The 20,666-nt window shown below is 31.2% G+C and overlaps 1 protein-coding gene across 1 annotated transcript in view; it reads right to left on the minus strand.

Moving 5' to 3' along the window:
• Positions 1-4,915: 4,915 nt before the first annotated feature.
• LOC143071344 (chondroitin sulfate synthase 1-like) overlaps positions 4,916-20,666 on the minus strand; it is a 29,380-nt gene continuing 13,629 nt past the window's right edge. The window contains exon 3 of the mRNA XM_076245593.1: positions 4,916-8,137. Coding sequence (XP_076101708.1) covers positions 6,614-8,137 — 1,524 coding nt within the window. The 3' untranslated portion in view covers positions 4,916-6,613. The remainder of the gene's footprint in view (positions 8,138-20,666) is intronic.

The following is a 20,666-nucleotide window of genomic DNA, read 5'->3' on the forward strand; positions in this document are numbered from 1 at the left end:
TGCATTGAAGTCTATGGAAAATCTAGAGGATTCTTATCCGCATTACCTCTCAACATTGTTTATATAACACACATGCTAATCATTGATTGGTCAGTTACATGTTGTGATGTCACTGCAGATCTGAGAATATAATTGATATTCATGTCAACACCGAAGTGGCGACTACAGGTCTGGTGATACCCTGGGGGGCGAAACGTACACCAGCAGTGACCACAACCAAGTGGTGTAAATTGTTATAAAAGGTACCAGGATTATAATTTACATAAGACTCATCAGTGACGCTCAGACCAAAATAGTAATAAAGCCAAACAAGTACAAAGCCACAAAAGAGCATTAGTTATAAAGGAAATAATAAGCTAAAAATATTAAAAGATTATAGTGCTCCTTTTCGAGATATTAAATTTTTCAAAAATGGCTGGAATAGGCGGATTCAAGACTTTAACCTTATATTTGCATTGGTATTACTTGGGTCTCAAATTGAAAGGGAAAAAAATCTACAATCTTCTTAATTATTATGGAATAAAAGTTTCACAGATGATATTGGATATGTTTCTTGCCTCGTTACCACAACCCCTTCCCTTTTCTTGAATGTGACCTTCCGAATTAGACTATTTACTGGGTTTGTCATAGTATGAGCAACACGACTGGTGCCACATGTCGAGCAAGATCTGCTTACCCTTCGGGAGCACCTGAGATCGCCCCCAGTTTTTGGTTGGGTTCCTGTTGCTCAGTCTTCAGTTTTCTATGTTGTTTCTTGTGTACTATTACTTATCTATTAATGTTTTTCATTTTTAGCCATGGTGTTGTCAGTTTATTTTCGATTTATGAGTTGGACTGTTTCTCTGGTATCTTCCGCCCCTCTTAAAGTAAAAAACCTATTATGAGCTATTGAAGTCTTATATGAAAAGATAAACTGTTATCACAGAGATATGTCTCGCTTTTTTGTAATTCCGATAATGCAAATGTTGAAATTTAATAGCAACACTTTAACATGAAAGTTTTGCAAATGTTCAAAGACAATGAACCATAACTGAAGGAACATGGCTAAACAATCTCCAAGGAAATGAGATGTGCCCATGCTAATACAACTACATACCAAATACCATTGACTTATCAGAAATAGTTCTCTTTAATAAAACCTAAACACAAACTAATACATGAAAACTAGGCACTATCTCAATGTCAATAAACCATAACTTAGGGGTGGGGTCAAATAATCTCTATGGTACTGAGATGTGCCAATGCTAATACAACTGCATACCAAATATCATTGACCTACCACTAGTGGTTCACTATAAAATAGACCTAATCACAAACTAATACAGTGTTGACTTTGTCGTTACCGCCAACGCCGGAAACAGCATACCTATGTCTCGCTTTTTGACTATGTTAAGCGAAACAAAAAATAGGTGTTATGGAGGAAAATATTTTACACTGTATTGTAGGAACAAAACAAGGAAGTCCGAACATTTGACAAAATTCCTGAACCTCACCTAAGTTCATCGTTAGTTGAAACACAAAATGTTAGACTAGAAAATAAAACTAACATGAATTGCTAAAATAAATTCTTTATTCAGCAGAATATCACAAATATGAATCTCACACTGCTGAAATATGGTAAACATTATGCACAGTTAAAGACATTTGTAAATATTCAATGATTTATATAAGGTTTGATTTATCATGCTCTGTATGGATAGTAATTTACATCTAAAAATAACATTTGTTGTTGTAATTTACATCTAAAAATAACATTTGTTGTTGTAATTTACATCTAAAAATAACATTTGTTGTTTTAATTTACATCTAAAAATAACATTTGTTGTTGTAATTTACATCTAAAAATAACATTTGTTGTTGTAATTTACATCTAAAAATAACATTTGTTGTTTTAATTTACATCTAAAAATAACATTTGTAGTTGTAATTTACATCTAAAAATAACATTTGTTGTTGTAATTTACATCTAAAAATAACATTTGTTGTAATTTACATCTAAAAATAACATTTGTAGTTGTAATTTACATCTAAAATAACATTTGTTGTTGTAATTTACATCTAAAATAACATTTGTTGTTTTAATTTCCACCTAATGTCTGGATGTATTAGTGTTTTATTTGTAATCAAATGATATAGGCTGACCATGACTTTTAATCACTGTTGAAGCAAAAGGTTTACCTAAAAATAAAAGTAATTAAGGATGATAAGTTCTGAGGTGGACAACTTGACATGAAGAATCAGGTGGAAGATTGTAATAAATAGCATGTGGTAAAAAATAAAATAAAAACAGCAATATATGTTAGCCGTTAAACTTGCAATATTATTCCATGGTCATCACATAACTTATAATGCCAACATTTAGTGAGATTCACACTAGCTAAATTATAATTTACATAAAACATCATTGCACTGGTTTAATCAAGAATCTTAGTTTACAATATGCATAATTTATAAGGCCTACATTTCACAAAAAATCCTGTGACTAAAATTGATTGTAAGCATACTCAAACACATGCCATACCATATTGAAAACTATAATGGCAAAATTAAATAATCATAATGATGGACATCACTAAAATTAAATTAAAATCAGATGCACCTAGTTTTCAAATTTTGTAACCTCTAAAGAAGAAGTTATCTCCCTTTAATAATTAGATACTTATATAAAACCTAATCACATTGATTATCATAATATGTTATCTTACATTTAGAAATTTAAGTTAATAATGTTGAATTTCTTACAATCCATATTTAAATTAATCTAATTATTAATGAATTACTTTTTTGCTTAAACAACATGTCAGCTAGCTAAAGCATTTGATAATGATTAAACAATGGTGTTACATAAATTTGTTAACATCTAATGCATAATATTGAAAAGCATGAAAAATGATAAGCAATTCTTTCTGATAACAGATTGAAAGATTATGGCAGTATTTTAGTTTCATTATTACAAATCAGAATTTTCACCTTATTAAGACTGAAAAGACAAGTAAAAGAGGAAAACAAACAGATTTTGTGTCCTTTTCTTCATGTAATGTCCATTAAATGATTGTTCTGGTAAAACAAAGAAAGGAATCAAATACATGTACATATATTTGTATACAAATTGATATTGATGATCAATGAATGAAGGATAGCATAATTTTACAGTAGAAAACATTTAGGATGATAAAAGACATTTAAAAACTTGTAAGTTCATGTATACAATTAAATAAGATTCATGCAATTCATCTATCACAGAGCTGGTCTTAAGAATTATCAGCTAAAAATACTTTGGTGGGATATTTCAATCTAAAATCTATAAAATAATATAGAGCATTGCACACAGCTTCAAAATTGTAATTATATAGAAAACATCTATACAAAACTTGTTCTAACAACTAAGCTTAGAATAAACAATGAAACAGATTTTTTGATTTCTCTCTCATAAAAGTGTTTGATATATTTTTATATACTAATTAAAGAAGATATCCTGTATGTAAATATACCGTAAATTCAGTGATTACAAAGGGACATAACTCAAGAACTTTGGAAGTGATATGCCCTGAATATGAATTTGATCTGTGCTTGGTGGAATTTAGCATTGTGTATAAGTTTTTTAACATTTGGTTGAGGCAAAGTAAAGTTGGAGAAGGGGAACCGATTTTCGGGACATACATACAAATTGCATTGACATACAAACAGACAAATGTAAAAAATATTGTCTTTTTCACTTAGTGGCATAAAAAGATGATGTGTGAAATGTCAATGAGACAGCGACCTAACAACACAGAGAATCAAAAAGTCATCTAATGTTTAACAAATATAAAAAAAAGAAGATGTGGTATGATTGCCAATGAGACAACTGTCCACAAGAGACCGATTAACAACTATAGGTCACCCTACGGCCTTCAACAATGAGCAAAGCCCATACCCCATAGTCAGCTATAAAAGGCCCTGATAAGACAATGTAAAACAATTCAAAGGAGAAAACTAACGGCCTTATTTATATAAAAAAATTAAGTCTTTTACAATAGACATGTTGCTTGATAAAAAAAACTTCATGCAGGGTAAATGTTTATAAATTAATTATAAGGCGGATACCAATTTTGGTTCTCACTATAAGGCTATCAATGCATATAAATCTATTTGATTAAATTGGAAGCTTTTAATTTAAAAGGCTATCACACAACTCTTGACTACATGGAAGGTAAAAACAATGAAAATTAAAAGATTTCAGGAAGAAAAGACTAAAACCTATGTGACTGTATTTCTTTTAAATATGATTTATGTAAGGCACACAAATATGTACTGACAAGGTTAAAAACTATATAATAAATATTATAGTCAATGTATTCAAAATGTCATCCAATGCTTTCAGATGCTTTATTCTAATTCTTTGAATTCTTTGAATTATTTGATTAATTAGTTGATTGTTATTTGCCTATGTCATGTATGTCAAATGGTAATTATCTAATGCATATTCAGTATGTATGTCAAATGGTAATTATCTAATGCATATTCAGTATGATTTCAACAATTTAGATAGGTCAGAAGAGCAACACTACCATCAACAACTAACAATATGAAGGAAAGTTGATACTAAAATTAAATGCTATTAAAAATATACTTTCTGTAAAGGCCATGTTACAAGTTTATACAACCATACTTGGTCTACAAATTAAAATACTTTATACAATACAATACTATACATGACACAAATGCACAACATTGACTAAAACACACATACACATACACATTAAAACAATTGTATTTACAAACACACAAACATCAGATTTTTTACGCAACTATTCCAACAGACACACTTAATATTGTAAAGATATTTTAGCTTTGAATCATCATGACCATAGTGAGAATCTCTCACATCAATTTCAAATATTTTTGGTAAATTACTATTAAAATTATTCATGCCATGATGCTATGTATACAACTCATTTTTGGTGTAAAATAAGTTTTAAAACCAGTCTTTGTTTCATTAAAATATGGTTTTAAATAAATGTTTATTGTTTTAATTGGTATGTCATCAATAAACTGAAATCTAAACTTAGTCCTATCAAACTGATGCTAGAATACAGGAACATTTCTTGATTATTCAATATTTCATTGCAATTTCTGGGAAAACTGAAATGGCTTTCTTTATCCATCTCATGATTTTTACAAAGCCAAGCAGTGTACATTTTAAATGATCAATTATGTAAAATTTATACTAACTACATGTATGTCTTCTGACTCCAAGAATAGAAAAGTAAATGAAATTTATTTGTAGTTAAAATATTACATGACTGACTTTCAAGATGCAAACTATCATATAGGAGTGGATCTCATTGGGGTCTAAGCATGACGCAGGATTGCCGATTTTTTGTAAGCGTGAAACGTGAAAGTCAAATTATTGTGTCCTGAAAACGGGAAATGAGGTCTAGTGGGATCCGGGAAATGACAAAAAAAGGAGAATTGCTTACGTACATAGTGTAAGCGGGAAACGGGAATGTGACAAAACAGTAAGCGGGATCCGGGATCGGCACCCCCAATGAGACGCCCATAGGAAACTGCTCTAGTTCTAGAAAATCTACCAAACCATCATAAAGAATTTAAATTAACATGGCAATTATACAATCTAAATAAATCTTCACTGTACATACAGATTTATGTGCACCACGGGTCCCAAAATGGAAAACTAAAACGGATGGTGTGAATAATATGTAACTTTATAATTACCACACAACTATAGTGTAGTCAATCAAATAGTAAGGAGAATATCATCCAAAATATTATGACGTTGAAAAGAAATAAAATATAATGCAAATCAAATACTTGGTGAAATGATTATATAGTTCATAAGAGTTTTGATACTAGATAAAAGTTTGACTGAACTCTATCATGAGTAAGGAAAACAAGTCAATCATCTCAATGTAAATGTCTCTTTGCCTTACACTTTACAGTTGCCTACTCCTACAGTGAAATTTGGCATAGGCCCCTCTCCTTTCATGGGAAAAAAAATTGGTTGCTTAAATAGGGAATCACTGAAGCGGGACTGAATCAGGCCCCCACCCCCTTTTGGTCAGTCAGCTTACTAAGTTATGAACAATTTGAAGACGGTTGGTAAATTGTGTCTGTAAAGTCACAAATTTTAATTTCAAAAGGATAGTGTCAGCACCAAAAATAGTCTTATATCCTTCTTATAAATGACATACTATCATTTACAAACTATAAAAATATTTCAACAATTAAATAAATACAATAAAAATAATTTGGCAGCTTCGTGCATACTAACCATTATACACCACATTTGGCTATGATATAAAAATATCAACCATGACAAAAACACATGTATTTACAAAAATACTGACGTCATACAACATCATTATACACATTTTGATGGATAAAATACTGATAATGCTGGATGGTAAGTATACAATATTATAGTCATTTAAAAATACTTTTACAAAAATACATAAGCCTGTATGCATCATCACATTTTCACATATATGTTTTTTTACATAACAAAATATATTAATTGAATGTATACATGTGTGAAAAATGACAATGAAATTAAAATTGCTAAAAATCCTTAAAAAAAATAACAATAAATTTCTAATAAAACAACTCAATATTATCTCCTTCCATCTTTCTTGTCTAAAATGTTTGGTAAACTATATACAATATTAGAAAGCTGCCATTGCGATCCAAAACTAGATGCTTTTGATCCTATACACATCTGATACTGTGCATCATTCAGTTTAGCATCGCAGATGACCTGATGGAATGCATGGACTAACCGGGGATCTATGCTACGATATAACGTTAAATTACTTTCAACAAACTTTGTATAAAGGTCAACATCTTCTTTTCCCCATCCTTTGATGGAAGTGTCTAACCCACCAACAGATATAAGATCTTGTTTGTAGGTACTAACAATGCCATAACCGAAGCTTCTCCAATATCCAAGATCTGAAGTGAAATTGGTCCACTTAATGTCACATGAGTTTGAATTTGAACATATTAACGATGGATCATACTGACTAAAGACTATAGGATAATACACTTGTATATCTTTAATTGTATTAAAGCGTATTCTTAACAAGGCATCTGTATCAAATAAAATGTCTACATCTATGAAGAAAAGAAGCGAGTCCTCATTCAACTGAGACATTCCAAGATCCAACGCCCTTGCCCTGGCAAATGGACCATCAGCATAAATGACTTCAATGTCAGCACCGCCGTACCTTTTTTGATATTGACCAACAATACTGATCAGTGATTTAATTGATGATGAGTCTGACTCACTATTGAACACAACAATATGAAGCTGTGTGGCTTCTTTGGTTTTGAGACATACTTCCTCATAGTTTTGCATAAATCTTTTAAATACGGGAACTTTGCCAGCCAGTGGCAAAATGAAATGAATGATTTCTGATGATTTTCCACCTTTACCTAAACTACTAAATGTAAATGGTGAATTTGATTCTTTGTGCTCAATGTTTGAGGAAGCTGTCGAGGGATCCTCAATGAATTCTACTTCCCCAAATGTCTGATGAAGATATGCATGCCTTCTTACTGGGACTGTCATTTTTCTACCCTTATGCTTCCTGTAGGTAAGTAATAAATCTAAAATATAGTCAGCTCCATAAAGGGGACTAACTCTACGATATCCATACCATAAATCTTTATAGTCTATTGTCCTCCCTTTCTGTCGTGCATTTTTGTTCATGATTTGTAAAACTTGATTAATATTATCTTCTAAAGCATGTTTTAATGGTTTATTTATACCACGTTTAGGATTTAGATTATGATGAGACATCATAGATTTAGACAGGAAGTCCCATGTCAACACCTCATCTCTTACTTTTGGCTTATATTTAGTCAATGAAGGCATCATCCCTTGTCTTGTAATACTATCTGCAGGTTTCAAAATGCCCAAATTTTGTTCAATTTGAGTTATCTCTCTTTGTAAATAAAGCTCTTTCTGATGGAGATCTTGTATGTGAGAGGAATGAAGATAATTTTGTATTCTGTACTGGTGTTGTGGATCCTTTATAGAGTGTAGAGTTAATGCTTTTCTCACTGATTTGTCTTTAAGTGTTGTTTTAAATGATCCTTTCTCTTCTTTATAATTCTGATAAAATAAACTCTGCATCTAAAAAAGATAAACAAAAATAAACATGAAAAAAGGTTATGTGGTTAGATTGAAAATGTGACAACTATCCCTCAGATACCCAAGGACTAGGATGAGGCCCATGCATACTTTGTATACCTGTCACCTTTAATAATAAACATTATTAACAATGATTAAACACATTAAATCTGAAGTATTGTTATTTGTCAGTGAACTCTAAAAGGTATTCAAGAATTTTTGAACTATGTATTTGAAAAATGTTTATGAATAAAAGAAGATGTAAACCAATGACATTGTCATCAACAGTAAATTCTCATTATAATAGCAATCATTAAGTTATCAAAAATTCTATGTGAAAAACTATTGAGTAGTGTTTCCTTCCATCAATCTGCAGTAAACTACAAGCAGAATGCTGTGTTTTATTTCAAAGTTTTGCAAAATAAATTTTTATTCTATGCTGCATTAAGAGTTGTTAGCTATTTATATGTCAGGAATATGCTATATATCTAATATATATATATATATTTTTTTTGGTGTGTTGTATATTTACTTGCCTTTCGTTTTTGATAATGTGCTTTGTCTGTATGCCTTTTTGTTTATCTTTTTGTTGCGTCGTTTGTTTTCTCTTATTTTTGAGTGTAAATTGACATTGCGATGAGACGTGTCACGGTACTTGTCTATCCCAAATTCATGTATTTGGTTTTGATGTTATATTTGTTATTTTCGTGGGATTTTGTCTGATGCTTGGTCCGATTCTGTGTGTGTTAGTTACATTGTAGTGTTGTGTCGTTGTTCTCCTCTTATATTTATGCGTTTCCGTCAGTTTTAGTTTGTTACCCTGATTTTGTTTTTTGTCCATGGATTTATGAGTTTGAACAGCGGTATACTACTGTTGCCTTTATTTGACATGTTTGCTTGTTTTTAACATGATTAAGAATATAACATAATGCTGACTGACTGCTGTCCCCTATTTTTATCATTTTCACCTCAGAGTTTGGAATTTTTGTTATTTCACTTGTTACTAGTGTATATTTATGCTGTATTGACAAATGTAATCTGTATTTCTTGTTGTATCATCACTATGTAACATTTTCTGATGTGACCAGTATAAACCATCATTATAATACAGCTCAGTGGGAGATAAAGTTATACTAAACTATTTTCCTGAATAACACTTTCAAGCACCTGTTCATAGAAGGAGCGTGTGTTTTAATCCATGGAAAATCATTAAACAAAATATCCTTAAAATTAAAAAACTTTAGTTTTGTTTTCTAGAAATCTTATTTATGTCAGTTGATTAAGTATATTAAGACACTTGTAATGCTAGATAACAGAGGTTTATAAACTGTATTTATAATTCATTACATATTTTTTTCCCTTTCTACCATATCTATAAATAAAACATAATTTTTTGTTCACTTGTCTTTTCAGTAAAGTCTGAAACAAAACCTAAATATAGTTACAGACAGATAAATTAATAATCTTCTGTACTACATGCCCATAAATGTACAGATAACCATGAGAAGAACAGAACTGTTAACTGTTTAATTGTTGATAAATTACTGCAATGCATAATGTTTTATTAGTTGTTTACCACATAGTAAAACATACCATCAAAGTGTGAAAACCACAGGGTTCAAAGTGTCTGCTACATAGATATGTTGTTTAATTTCAATTTCATGTTAAAAAGTCTTGTTGAAAATATAATTTGTCTTCCGAATGTCATGACTGTCTGAATGTCATTAAGAACATAATTATTTTGTAAAAAAGTTATTTTTTGAAAAGCATGATTTGCCAATTCAACTGACTAGGTACTTGTATTAAAATTCTCACCCTACACACATTGTTTTTTTAACTATTACCCAACATATTGAGTAAATTATCTGGGGCCTTGTGCTGTAAATAGGGTAAACTGTTACTGCACGACTGTAGAACTCCATTAACTAATACATATTTAGTAGTTGGTAAGGTGACACCACTTATAACAGTACAAATTAGTTCTTAAGCTAGAAATCACGAGTAAACGAATTCTTCTTCCACAACTTGTAAGATAAAAGACTCTTAATCTAAGATAACTAATTTCAATTTAAATAGCTCAGCATGACATTTATGCCGAAAATATAAGTCAAATTATTTCAATAGAAGAAATTTCAAACATATAGAGCATCTTTCTGAGCCTGACTTCAGCATTGATAATGAGACATCATAGGGGAGGGAGGAGCTCCAGGTCATTTATTTGTTTTTAAAGCATTTTCTAAGTTTTAGTCTGCTAAGCCCTTCACTTGTTTTTCAGTGTGTCCCTCTTTCCACCCCATCCCCCTTTTTACATCACTGATTTTCAACTGGACATCAATAATATCTGTTCAATGTCGACTTGTATTTTAGAATGCAGAATTTAGAAAGTCTGAAATATTTTGTTTGTACAAAGTTGACTAAGGTCAAATAAGAAATTAGTTAAAGATAAGTCTTTGTTCAGATGTCCACTTTGTCAGAGCCTGATCAGTTGCTAGACATGTGACCCAGTAGCAAGGTAAAAATCCTGACAGAGAAACAAGTTGGTCAGAGTGACACAGACTACAATAGTTGCACTTTTATTGCAGTCTATTCTTAATAAGAATGCAGGTAATTGCTATAAATTGTATGAAAGTAAATATTTACATAAAATTGAATAAATAAATTAACCTTATCTTCAGATATTTGCAGGGGAGGATGGAGAAAGCATTACTAAATACCTAACAAATTATTACAAGACAAAAATGTTGTTTAGAAACCATTTATCAGATTGCTTTAAGTGTGATGGAAATAAAAATATTTTGTCCTATAATTGTCAAGTACAGAATATTAATAACATAAATCAGACAGAATACACATTAACCCAATAAGTCATAAAGTAGCACACATATTTTAAGATGAAAAGAACTAGATCTAATACTACTGTGAACATGTGCAGATCAGACAAAATTATAAGCAATAAAAATATAGTTTAGCATTAATGTGATATGTTTTTTTGATAGAGAGTAACATTTTTTCATAACAACTTAATAAACGCATTTTCATTGATTTAATGTCTAATTTATTTCATTCAATAAAATTTGTATGAATAAAAAACTAGAGGCTTATAGAAGATCACTAAGCAATCATAGCATGAGTTGCATAAATCTTATTTTAAAGAGTTTCCGCAGTCAATCAATATAATTATGTATATGACAAAAACTTTTAGATATTTTACAGTTGTATAAACAGTTCTTCAGAAGAAAAAAACACCATATATATATTGTCTCATAAATTATAATTTGTACAGTAATTTGCAATGATAGTATTTCAATTGCACCAACTCTACAAAATGCATAGGTGGATCCAGGGTGTTGGGCATGGGCCCCCTCTTTCGTGGCAAAAATTTGGTTGATTATATAGGGAATCATTGAAGCATGACTGGAGCGGGTACCCCCTTAGGAAAAGTTCTGGATCCGCCACTGAAATGTTTGCTTCCAATTAGAATTGGAAAAACATAGTTTTATTAAAAATACTCATTAATCGTTATAGCAACATATATATCAAAGTCCTTCAAATTTCTCAAATTATCATATACACATTTACTGCTGTCTTTTCTTGTCAACTATACTATTTCCCACTTTATCACAAATACAACCTTTGAATTACTTTTCAATTTTTCAATTTATCAGAATTTATTCAAACCAAAATTTGTTGAGTACAAACCTCCAGAATCAAACTCAATAATTCAATCTTATTATTGAAATCATTGTCATTGAAACTCAAAATTTCAGGGTCATATTTCATAAACATCAACATTTTTTTTATCCTAGACACAAGTGAAAATGTACAATATAAACTAACTGAGAAACTCAGGAAAAATGATACATTATGGGAAAGCACTGTTTTGGAAGGATGTGGATTGACCAAAACAATATAAAAGAATGGATTGTTGAATTTCTAAGCTGATCATTTCATAAATGATAAGCGAGTGAGTGCCAGGAAAGATAACTCTTGTACAACAATTCATTGGTTCATACATGTATGTGACATACCAGGAAAGTCATACATGTATCAGCAATTTAGAATAATATTGATCAGGTGGTTTTCAATCAACTGTTTTTGGTTTAAATAAAATCTATAATCACAATGTGCTTCTTCATTATATAGATAAAATGTGTCAGAGTGACATCAAGAATTGTCAAAATTGGTGCAAAGGGGTCATCTCGAACTTTAAACGGTTTGAGCTTTTTTGTGTTGAAGACCTCACTGTAAAATTATGGGATTTGATATCGCATATCCATTCTTTTCCAATTCTAATATAAGGAAAGTAAATTGGAGAGAATGAATCTAGAGAATATCCTATGGATTTCTTCACATGGTCCTGTGACAGATGTTAAGAATGTATGTCTTTCAGGTTAAATGTTTTCTTTGTCTAATAAATATGTACATATACTGCACTAATTAAATCAAGACTAAATGTCATTTAATCTTGAAATTAAATTACCTAACACTATGTCAAGATGAAAGCTACAAAAATCTTTCTTGGTAGATGTCAAAGGGTACATCAAAAGAAGTTAAGTAGAATTATATTAGATGTATGATCATCTATCCTAAGTCTATCAAGAAACATGGGAACCTGTCTTCCTATCATCATAGAAACTAAACCCAACACAGATCACAACATATTCTGTTTTTAATCTGTGTTTACATTCCAGTAAGTGTTATTTGTTATGATGTAAATGCACCAATTAACACCCAGACAAACTGAACACATGTTAAACAAGCATTAAATAGCGACCTGATAGTAGAGCTTTAGGGTCAACCCTCTATATAATGGCATTACCACATGACAGCTGGTGGTCTGAGAGGTCTGATATGGTCATTATACACCTGGACATCTAATTATGTAGATTATAGGAAATGAGTTATTATTGTTAAGATTTATATAAGGTTACATGTCTGTGAACTTTGAATACTATGGGTTCATGTGAAGGGTACAGCTTCTGACTATGGTTTAACCAGACCATGACAAAACATCTCATCTTACTTATCCTAATGATGATGAGGCTGTTTATCATGTAGGTAACTGACTTGTGTTACTCATGTCAAGCTTTTTTCTAAAACTGTGTGCACAGCAATCTGATGTCTTTCGGACTCTCACAGTTTCCATTAGGAACATGAGAATAAGTTACCAAGACTGTTCTCAAAAGTTATGATTTTGTTCAGGTAATTTCAACAAATGGCAACCTGTGACAATTCACCACGTGGAGAAAGGTCATTTTTATATGCAGGATTTTCAACCCACAGCAGTTTTTTTCTAATTTGACTGCCCACTACGTAATACTTGATAATTAACTGTTTTAACATTTTCTGGCAGTAAAACATAAGATATGATATAGGAATGAAGTCATTTAGATAATCGTAATTATAAATGAGAAGCTTTAAAGAGTTGGTTTACTAGGTCTAGCTAGGTGCATCTAAATCCCAAAAGAGATATGATATGGGAATGAAGTTTTGAAGATAGTCTTTACTATCTATTAGTGGCTTGACAGAGTTAATTACCTATAGGTCTAGGTGCACCTTCTACAATGACCACTCTTAAAAACGTAGACTAGACTATAATTCATGAATAAAATCTTTGTTTATTGATCTTGTATTGCTGATCATTCTATCTGTTTACATTTCCCTCTCCTATATCTTATTTAGTTCTTTTCCTAAAACACATAAAAACAGAGGTGAATTAAGAGGGGGGGGGGGGGGCAGGATTTTTTGGTTGATTACACATAGGAAATCACTGAAGCATGACTGGAGGCAATCTGTGGGCACCCCTTTTGAAAATTTCTGGATCCCCCACTCAAAAGGGTAAAAAAAAATCCCATTTAAGGGCAATAACTCTTATAAAAAGACAACTGACAATAGTGTCTATTTTAATGTTGTCAAAATAAAAGGTAAATATGCCATCCTGGTTGACTGGCGAGATCATGGCATATCTTTTAATCTAGATGCACAAGGATGATTATGGCAAAGTTTGGGTCAAATGGCCCAGTATACGTAGTTTCAGAGGAGAATTTTGTAAAACTGAAAAGTTTATGGAGGACAACGACAATGTGAGTATCTCACATGGTTATTTGGACTAGGTGAGCTTAATAGGTAGGTTCCCTGGTTGTTAGATAAAAGACATCCTAATGGAATCATACTTAATCACTAGCTACTTCCTGACAAAAACACTACATCAAACTAAAAGAAAGCAACAATACGCTTATATTCAAAGTTAACTTAAACAGGAAATTTTAAAACAAGAGAGAAAATAAACATATATTACAAAGTCCATTATAACAGACAAATGATTTAATCTTAATCTACTGGCCGTGTGCCAAGGATCAAACAATTTTAGTTACTAGATTCCTTTTTGTTCATTATGTTAATGTCAAGATGTTCAGACTAAAATTCACATCACAACAAAACATTATGTAATCTATTTGGCTTAAAAAGATAGTCAGGTGCAGCAACATGTTCAATAGCCAAATGAAACAAACAATTATGGTATGTAGTAAGCAGCGATACATCATCTTCATTCTTTGGTATCTAGTAATCCTTATCCTTCCTTCCTTCGTTCTATGGTACATCATTGTCTATATATGTTATATATAGTTGCCTCATTGGCAACAATACCACATACACTTGTTCAGATTGCACTACTTGTATATACCAAAATCAAACAAATTGGAAATAAAAGTATACAGACATTATACAGAAACAATCATCAAAAAATTATTAAAAGATCTTTGTGATGACAGCTTTAATGAAGGCAAGATTAAAGATTCAAGTAGGGTATTAAACTGCAAGTATGTTTGCAGGATACATTTAATTTTTAACAAGCAAATTAATATACATGTATAACACAATTATAATGATAATTTATATATGTAAGTAATATTCGCAAAGAGAATATTTTCCCTCTTCAACCTATGTCCACTCTATTTATGGCAACAACACTAAACAATACTGACACTAGAGAAATCCATGACACTATTTTCATTGATTCAGCTACATGTTTTACTCCCAGTCAAAAACTGCAAAGTATTCATAAGTTCTCAGCAAATTCACGATTGATCTTTTTTAATCACTGTCTTATTGTGAAATAATTGTGTAAGTATTTCTACTTAATTAGTACCTTTGGAGAGGTTTAGAGTGGAAAAGGAAAGGTCAAGAATACCATACAGTTCAGAATGCTTTGAAGTCTGACCGCATTATCACAGACACCACCTTAGTTGACCTCTAAGTTAAATCAGTGACCTGTGTAAGCAGTACAGACACAGAAAACATCAATCATCTGAGGACAGCAACCTCTTTATGTATTAAACAGGTGTTGTAGATGCAGGCAGGGAACATATGAATGAAATCATAATCATTACTATAGTTATTACTCTCTACATCGTAGAACCTTCATGGTTTTAACCACCTCTAAACAGTTTGCAGTCTTACTTATACAATTTCATAACGTAGGCAACAAAAAATCAAAATAACAACATGATTAATATAGGTAAGTACCTTTCTGGCTAGTCCTAGAGGCTATGATGCCATAGGGAAGTAATGTAAACCAGGTGCTCCGCAGGGCGCAGCTTTATACGACCGCAGAGGTCGAACCCTGAACAGTTGGGGCAAGTATGGACAAAACATTCAAGCATGATACAGCTCTGAATTTGGATTGTGATCAAATTTTTGACATTACATGGTTTTTTTTTACACAAAACAAATGCCAAGATTTTACAAATCAATTAAAGATTTCTTCTTCAAACTTTTTAAATCTAAAATTAAATAGTTGACACAGCATAGGTTTCTGACACAGAATGAATGTGGTCTAATGAACTTAAAAGGTTTTTTTTGCCTTTGAGCAAATCACTATGCTGTTGAATATTAATCCTCTCAAAAAAATGTTTGAAGAAATTTTCTTTTTATTTATGAAATCTGAAATGAGAAAAATTTAACCCCCCCCCCCCCTTTTTTTCACATCCCCGTTTCCCTTTTTCAAAACTGATATCAATTCAAATTTCTAATGGAGTTTGCAACAATAACTACTCATTTAAATACATCATAAAATATTAAGATGTAAAAAACCTGCTTGTTATCACTGAATGGTAAAGATTATTTAAATTTATCAGTTGGTAGTAAAAAGTGTATATACATTGTATATTGTATATAACAAAGATTTAAGTTGATTCTGGACAAAGAAAGATAACTCCAATTAAAAAAAATTCTTGCTATTGCACAAATAGGATATTTCTTGCTTACTATTCTGGACAAAGAAAGATAACTCTAATTAAAAAAAAATTTGCTATTTCACAATATTGTGCAATTAGATATTTCTTGCCATTGCACAATACTGTGCAATTGAAAAGACTTGCTATTGCACAATACTTAATATAATAATTTTAGATCCTGATTTGGACCAACTTGAAAACTGGGCCCATAATCAAAAATCTAAGTACATGTTTAGATTCAGCATATCAAAGAGGCCCAAGAATTCAATTTTTGTTAAAATCAAACTTAGTTTAATTTTGGACCCTTTGGACTTTAATGTAGAATTTGAAATTTGAAAACAGGACCAAAAATGAAGAATCTACATACACAGTTAGATTTGGCATATCAAAGAACCCCAAGGATTCAATTTTTGATGAAATCAAACAAAGTTTAATTTTGGACCCTTTGGACCTTAATGTAGACCAATTTGAAAACTGGACCAAAAAAACTTCAATAATCAAGAATCTAAGTACATTTTTAGATTCAACATATCAAAGAACCCAACCGATTCATTTTTTGTCAAAATCAAACTAAGTTTAATTTTGGACCCTTTGGACCTTAATGTAGACCAATTTGAAAACGGGACCAAAAGTTGAGAATCTACATATACAGTTAGATTCGGCATATCAAAGAACCCCAATTATTCAATTTTGATGAAATCAAACAAAGTTTAATTTTGGACCCTTTGGGCCCCTTATTCTGTTGGGACCAAAACTCCCAAAATCAATACCAACCTTCCTTTTATGGTCATAAACCTTGTGTTTAAATTTCATAGATTTGTATTTACTTATACTAACATTATAGTGCGAAAACCAAGAAAAATGCTTATTTGGGTCCCTTTTTGGCCCCTAATTCCTAATCTGTTGGGTCCTAAACTCCCAAAATAAATACCAACCTTCCTTTTGTGGTCATAAACATTGTGTTTAAATTTCATAGATTTCCATTTACTTAACCTAAGGTTATTGTGCAAAAACCAAGAAAAATGCTTATTTGGGCCCTTTATTGGCCCCTTATTCCTAAACTATTGAAACCAAAACTCCCAAAATCAATCCCAATCTTTCTTTTGTGGTCATAAACCTTGTGTCAAAATTTCATAGATTTCTATTAACTTAAACTAAAGTTATGGTGCGAAAACCAAGAAAATGCTTATTTGGGCCCTTTTTGGCCCCTTATTCCTAAAATGTTGGGACCAAAACTCCCAAAATCAATACCAACCTTCCTTTTATGGTCATAAACCTTGTGTTAAAATTTCATAGATTTCTATTCACTTTTACTAAAGTTAGAGTGCGAAAACTAAAAGTATTCGGACGCCGGACGCCGGACGACGACGACGACGACGACGACGACGACGACGACGACGACGACGACAACGACGCAGACGCCAACGTGATAGCAATATACGACGAAAATTTTTTCAAAATTTGCGGTCGTATAAAAATAATGTTTTCTCACAAACTTTTATCTGTAAAGTAAGCAGACACACCCACAAATATAGAACAAAGTCAGAAGGTATTAAACTATGACCTGGTTTACATTCATCCTAGTCAATATATTCCGTAAAAATGGTCAACTTTCAAGATATTTTAAACAAATTGACAGATATTACCAGAACTTGAAGTTCTCTATGTTAACATGATTAATTAACATTATTTGATTCCTTGAATTTTTCTTTACTAGAAAAAAATATTGAACTACAAAATTATCATATATATTTTTTTAATCGTTCACTCATAGATATATATGCTATTATATCTATGGTACACTTATGTTAAGATAACTCTATCCACTATGCAAATTGGCCAATAAAATGAGGTCATTATGACAGGTCATCTGACCTCAAGTACCATGGTACATAATTATCGGTCCAACGATTTACAGAAAAGAGCGACGATTTACAGAAAAGAACCGAAAAGAACCGAAAAGGACAAAAAAGAACCGAAAAGGACCGAAAAGAACCGAAAAGAGGATACATATATATTTATTAAATAAAGTTAAAACCATGTATATTCACGGATTTTTTTATATTGTTAACAATTCTTCGTAATAATAAAATTGAATGCATAATTCAAAATTTAGATTGTGCATTTATAGGGATATGTGAATTTACAAAAAAGAAACAATATAACTTGGTTTTTTTAGTAATATTTTTTTAAATATATGTATGCTTAATCATCATTTATTTTTCATCAAGGATTTTAATCTTATCATTTAAATATTTGTTTTATAGATATAAGAAGGTGTGCAAACTCCCAATCAAAGTCATAATTTGTACAAGTAAACTATTATAGGTCAAAATACGATCTTCAACAGGAAGCACACACCAAACAGCAAGTTATAAAGGGGCCCCCAAAAATGACTATTGAAAAAAACATTCAAACGGGAAAACCAACGGATTAATCAATATAAAAACGAGAAACAAGAAACACAAACCACATCAACAAACGACAACCATGCACTGAACATCAGGTTCCTAAATTAGGACAGGTGCAAATATAAATGCAGCAGGTTTAAACGTTTTAATTAGCATATTACATGTTTTTAATATTACACAGTAAAAATAAATGAAAAGCAAATATCATCGTACTACAAATGTTTTTTCCTTACATTAAAAAAAAAATATTTCCTTTGTTTATATTTAAGATGCATATTGCCGGGTGGCATTAGGTATGGTAATATAAAAAATATACATGTCAGCATCACCATTTCCTCTCGGATGTTAAATGTCAAATATACATTTGTTACATTTAATCACGATAATCGTCACTTTAACAAAAATAAAAAGGCTTGTTTCCTCACTTGTTTTCAAAATTACAAAAAATGGTGAGAGCACGTAGTTGTAAATCTCGATATCGAAACAGTACCCCTGCTGTATCTGTAGTAAGGATTGTGAATGTACAGAATCCTTCCTCTGCTTTGGGTGTGGAAAATGGGTGCACAGTGGCTGTTTCGGCAATCAGAATATTAACAAAACAATGGGCAACGAGAGGACTAAAATTTTGCTGTTTTGATCAGGAAAGTTTTGACTGCCAACAGTCCTTGTTAAGGTAAATATTTAGAAAATAGAATTATAAAATTATTGGCCGAAATTTCAAGTCCTGCTACATGTAAAACTTGCCAAACTTTGCGAGATTCTTGTTTATTTTCAATTTCTTAATTCGTATAAAACAAAGGGCTACATGGGAATAAAAGAAGATTTATTAATAAAAAAAATTGACATCAGTATTCGATCGGATTATGATACTAACTTAGTATAATAGTCCCAATTATTAGTATTTTATAATCTTTTCATTTCGTCTTTCATAGGAAATATAAATAAATGAAAAGCTCACCCGTTCTCGGTATAATTGTTAATTGTTTACCTTATAATTAGCGTATAGATAAAAGGGTGCGAAAAAGTTAATGACCTGTGGATTTCTATCTATTTTATCTAATAAACCACTTAAAACAGATATGTAGATTAGCGAAACGATGTCCGATAGTGATAAATATTGGCCTACGCTACATGTATCTATTTTAGATAAGTTTGTGCATGGAGATAACGGGATATCTTTAACGATTTCAAATCATAGACAAGTTTAACGTATCAAAGTCATAATTAATACACATTAATTTAACATGCATGTAATACACACACACAAAACACAAACAAAGGCAAACAAATAAAACAAAATACTAAAAAAAGTGTGAAGAAGTCAAAGAATTCTGTAAGGAGAAATTTCCATCATTGAAAGGCTACTTTTCAACGGTTTTGAAGCCAGTACTTAAAGGGAAAATACATGAGCCGCAAAATGCGGGAAGAATTGAAAGAGAGTGGACTAACAACAATAGTGAATCTTACAATCATGTTCTTAAGATAGCTGTTGATTGGAAGCCTCAGTCATTAGTTGACTTTGTGATAAAGATGACAGACATGGTAGAGGCTAATTATAAAGACTTACGGAGAGCAGTAATAGGGAGAGGACCTTATACGCTTAAAAAAACAAACTGTGTGTAATTCAATGTATTTATATGTGTATATATATTTCTCAGCACTAACTACTTATACTTCTTGTTTTTCTTTTTATAGGTAAAATACACTAATAAACCTGGAGCGCATAAGTCAATGTCAACACTAGTATTAATTGAATTATAGTATATTGCTATTATTTTGTTGCGTGTTTCCTGGAGTATTTTTTTTATTACTCATATTACATATCTATTGTCTGTGTATTGCATATGTTATTGTTTGTATGGCTATATGCCCTCCTAGGGGCCC

Source organism: Mytilus galloprovincialis, chromosome 4 (assembly GCF_965363235.1).
Source record: "Mytilus galloprovincialis chromosome 4, xbMytGall1.hap1.1, whole genome shotgun sequence".
Classification (NCBI taxonomy): domain Eukaryota; kingdom Metazoa; phylum Mollusca; class Bivalvia; order Mytilida; family Mytilidae; genus Mytilus; species Mytilus galloprovincialis.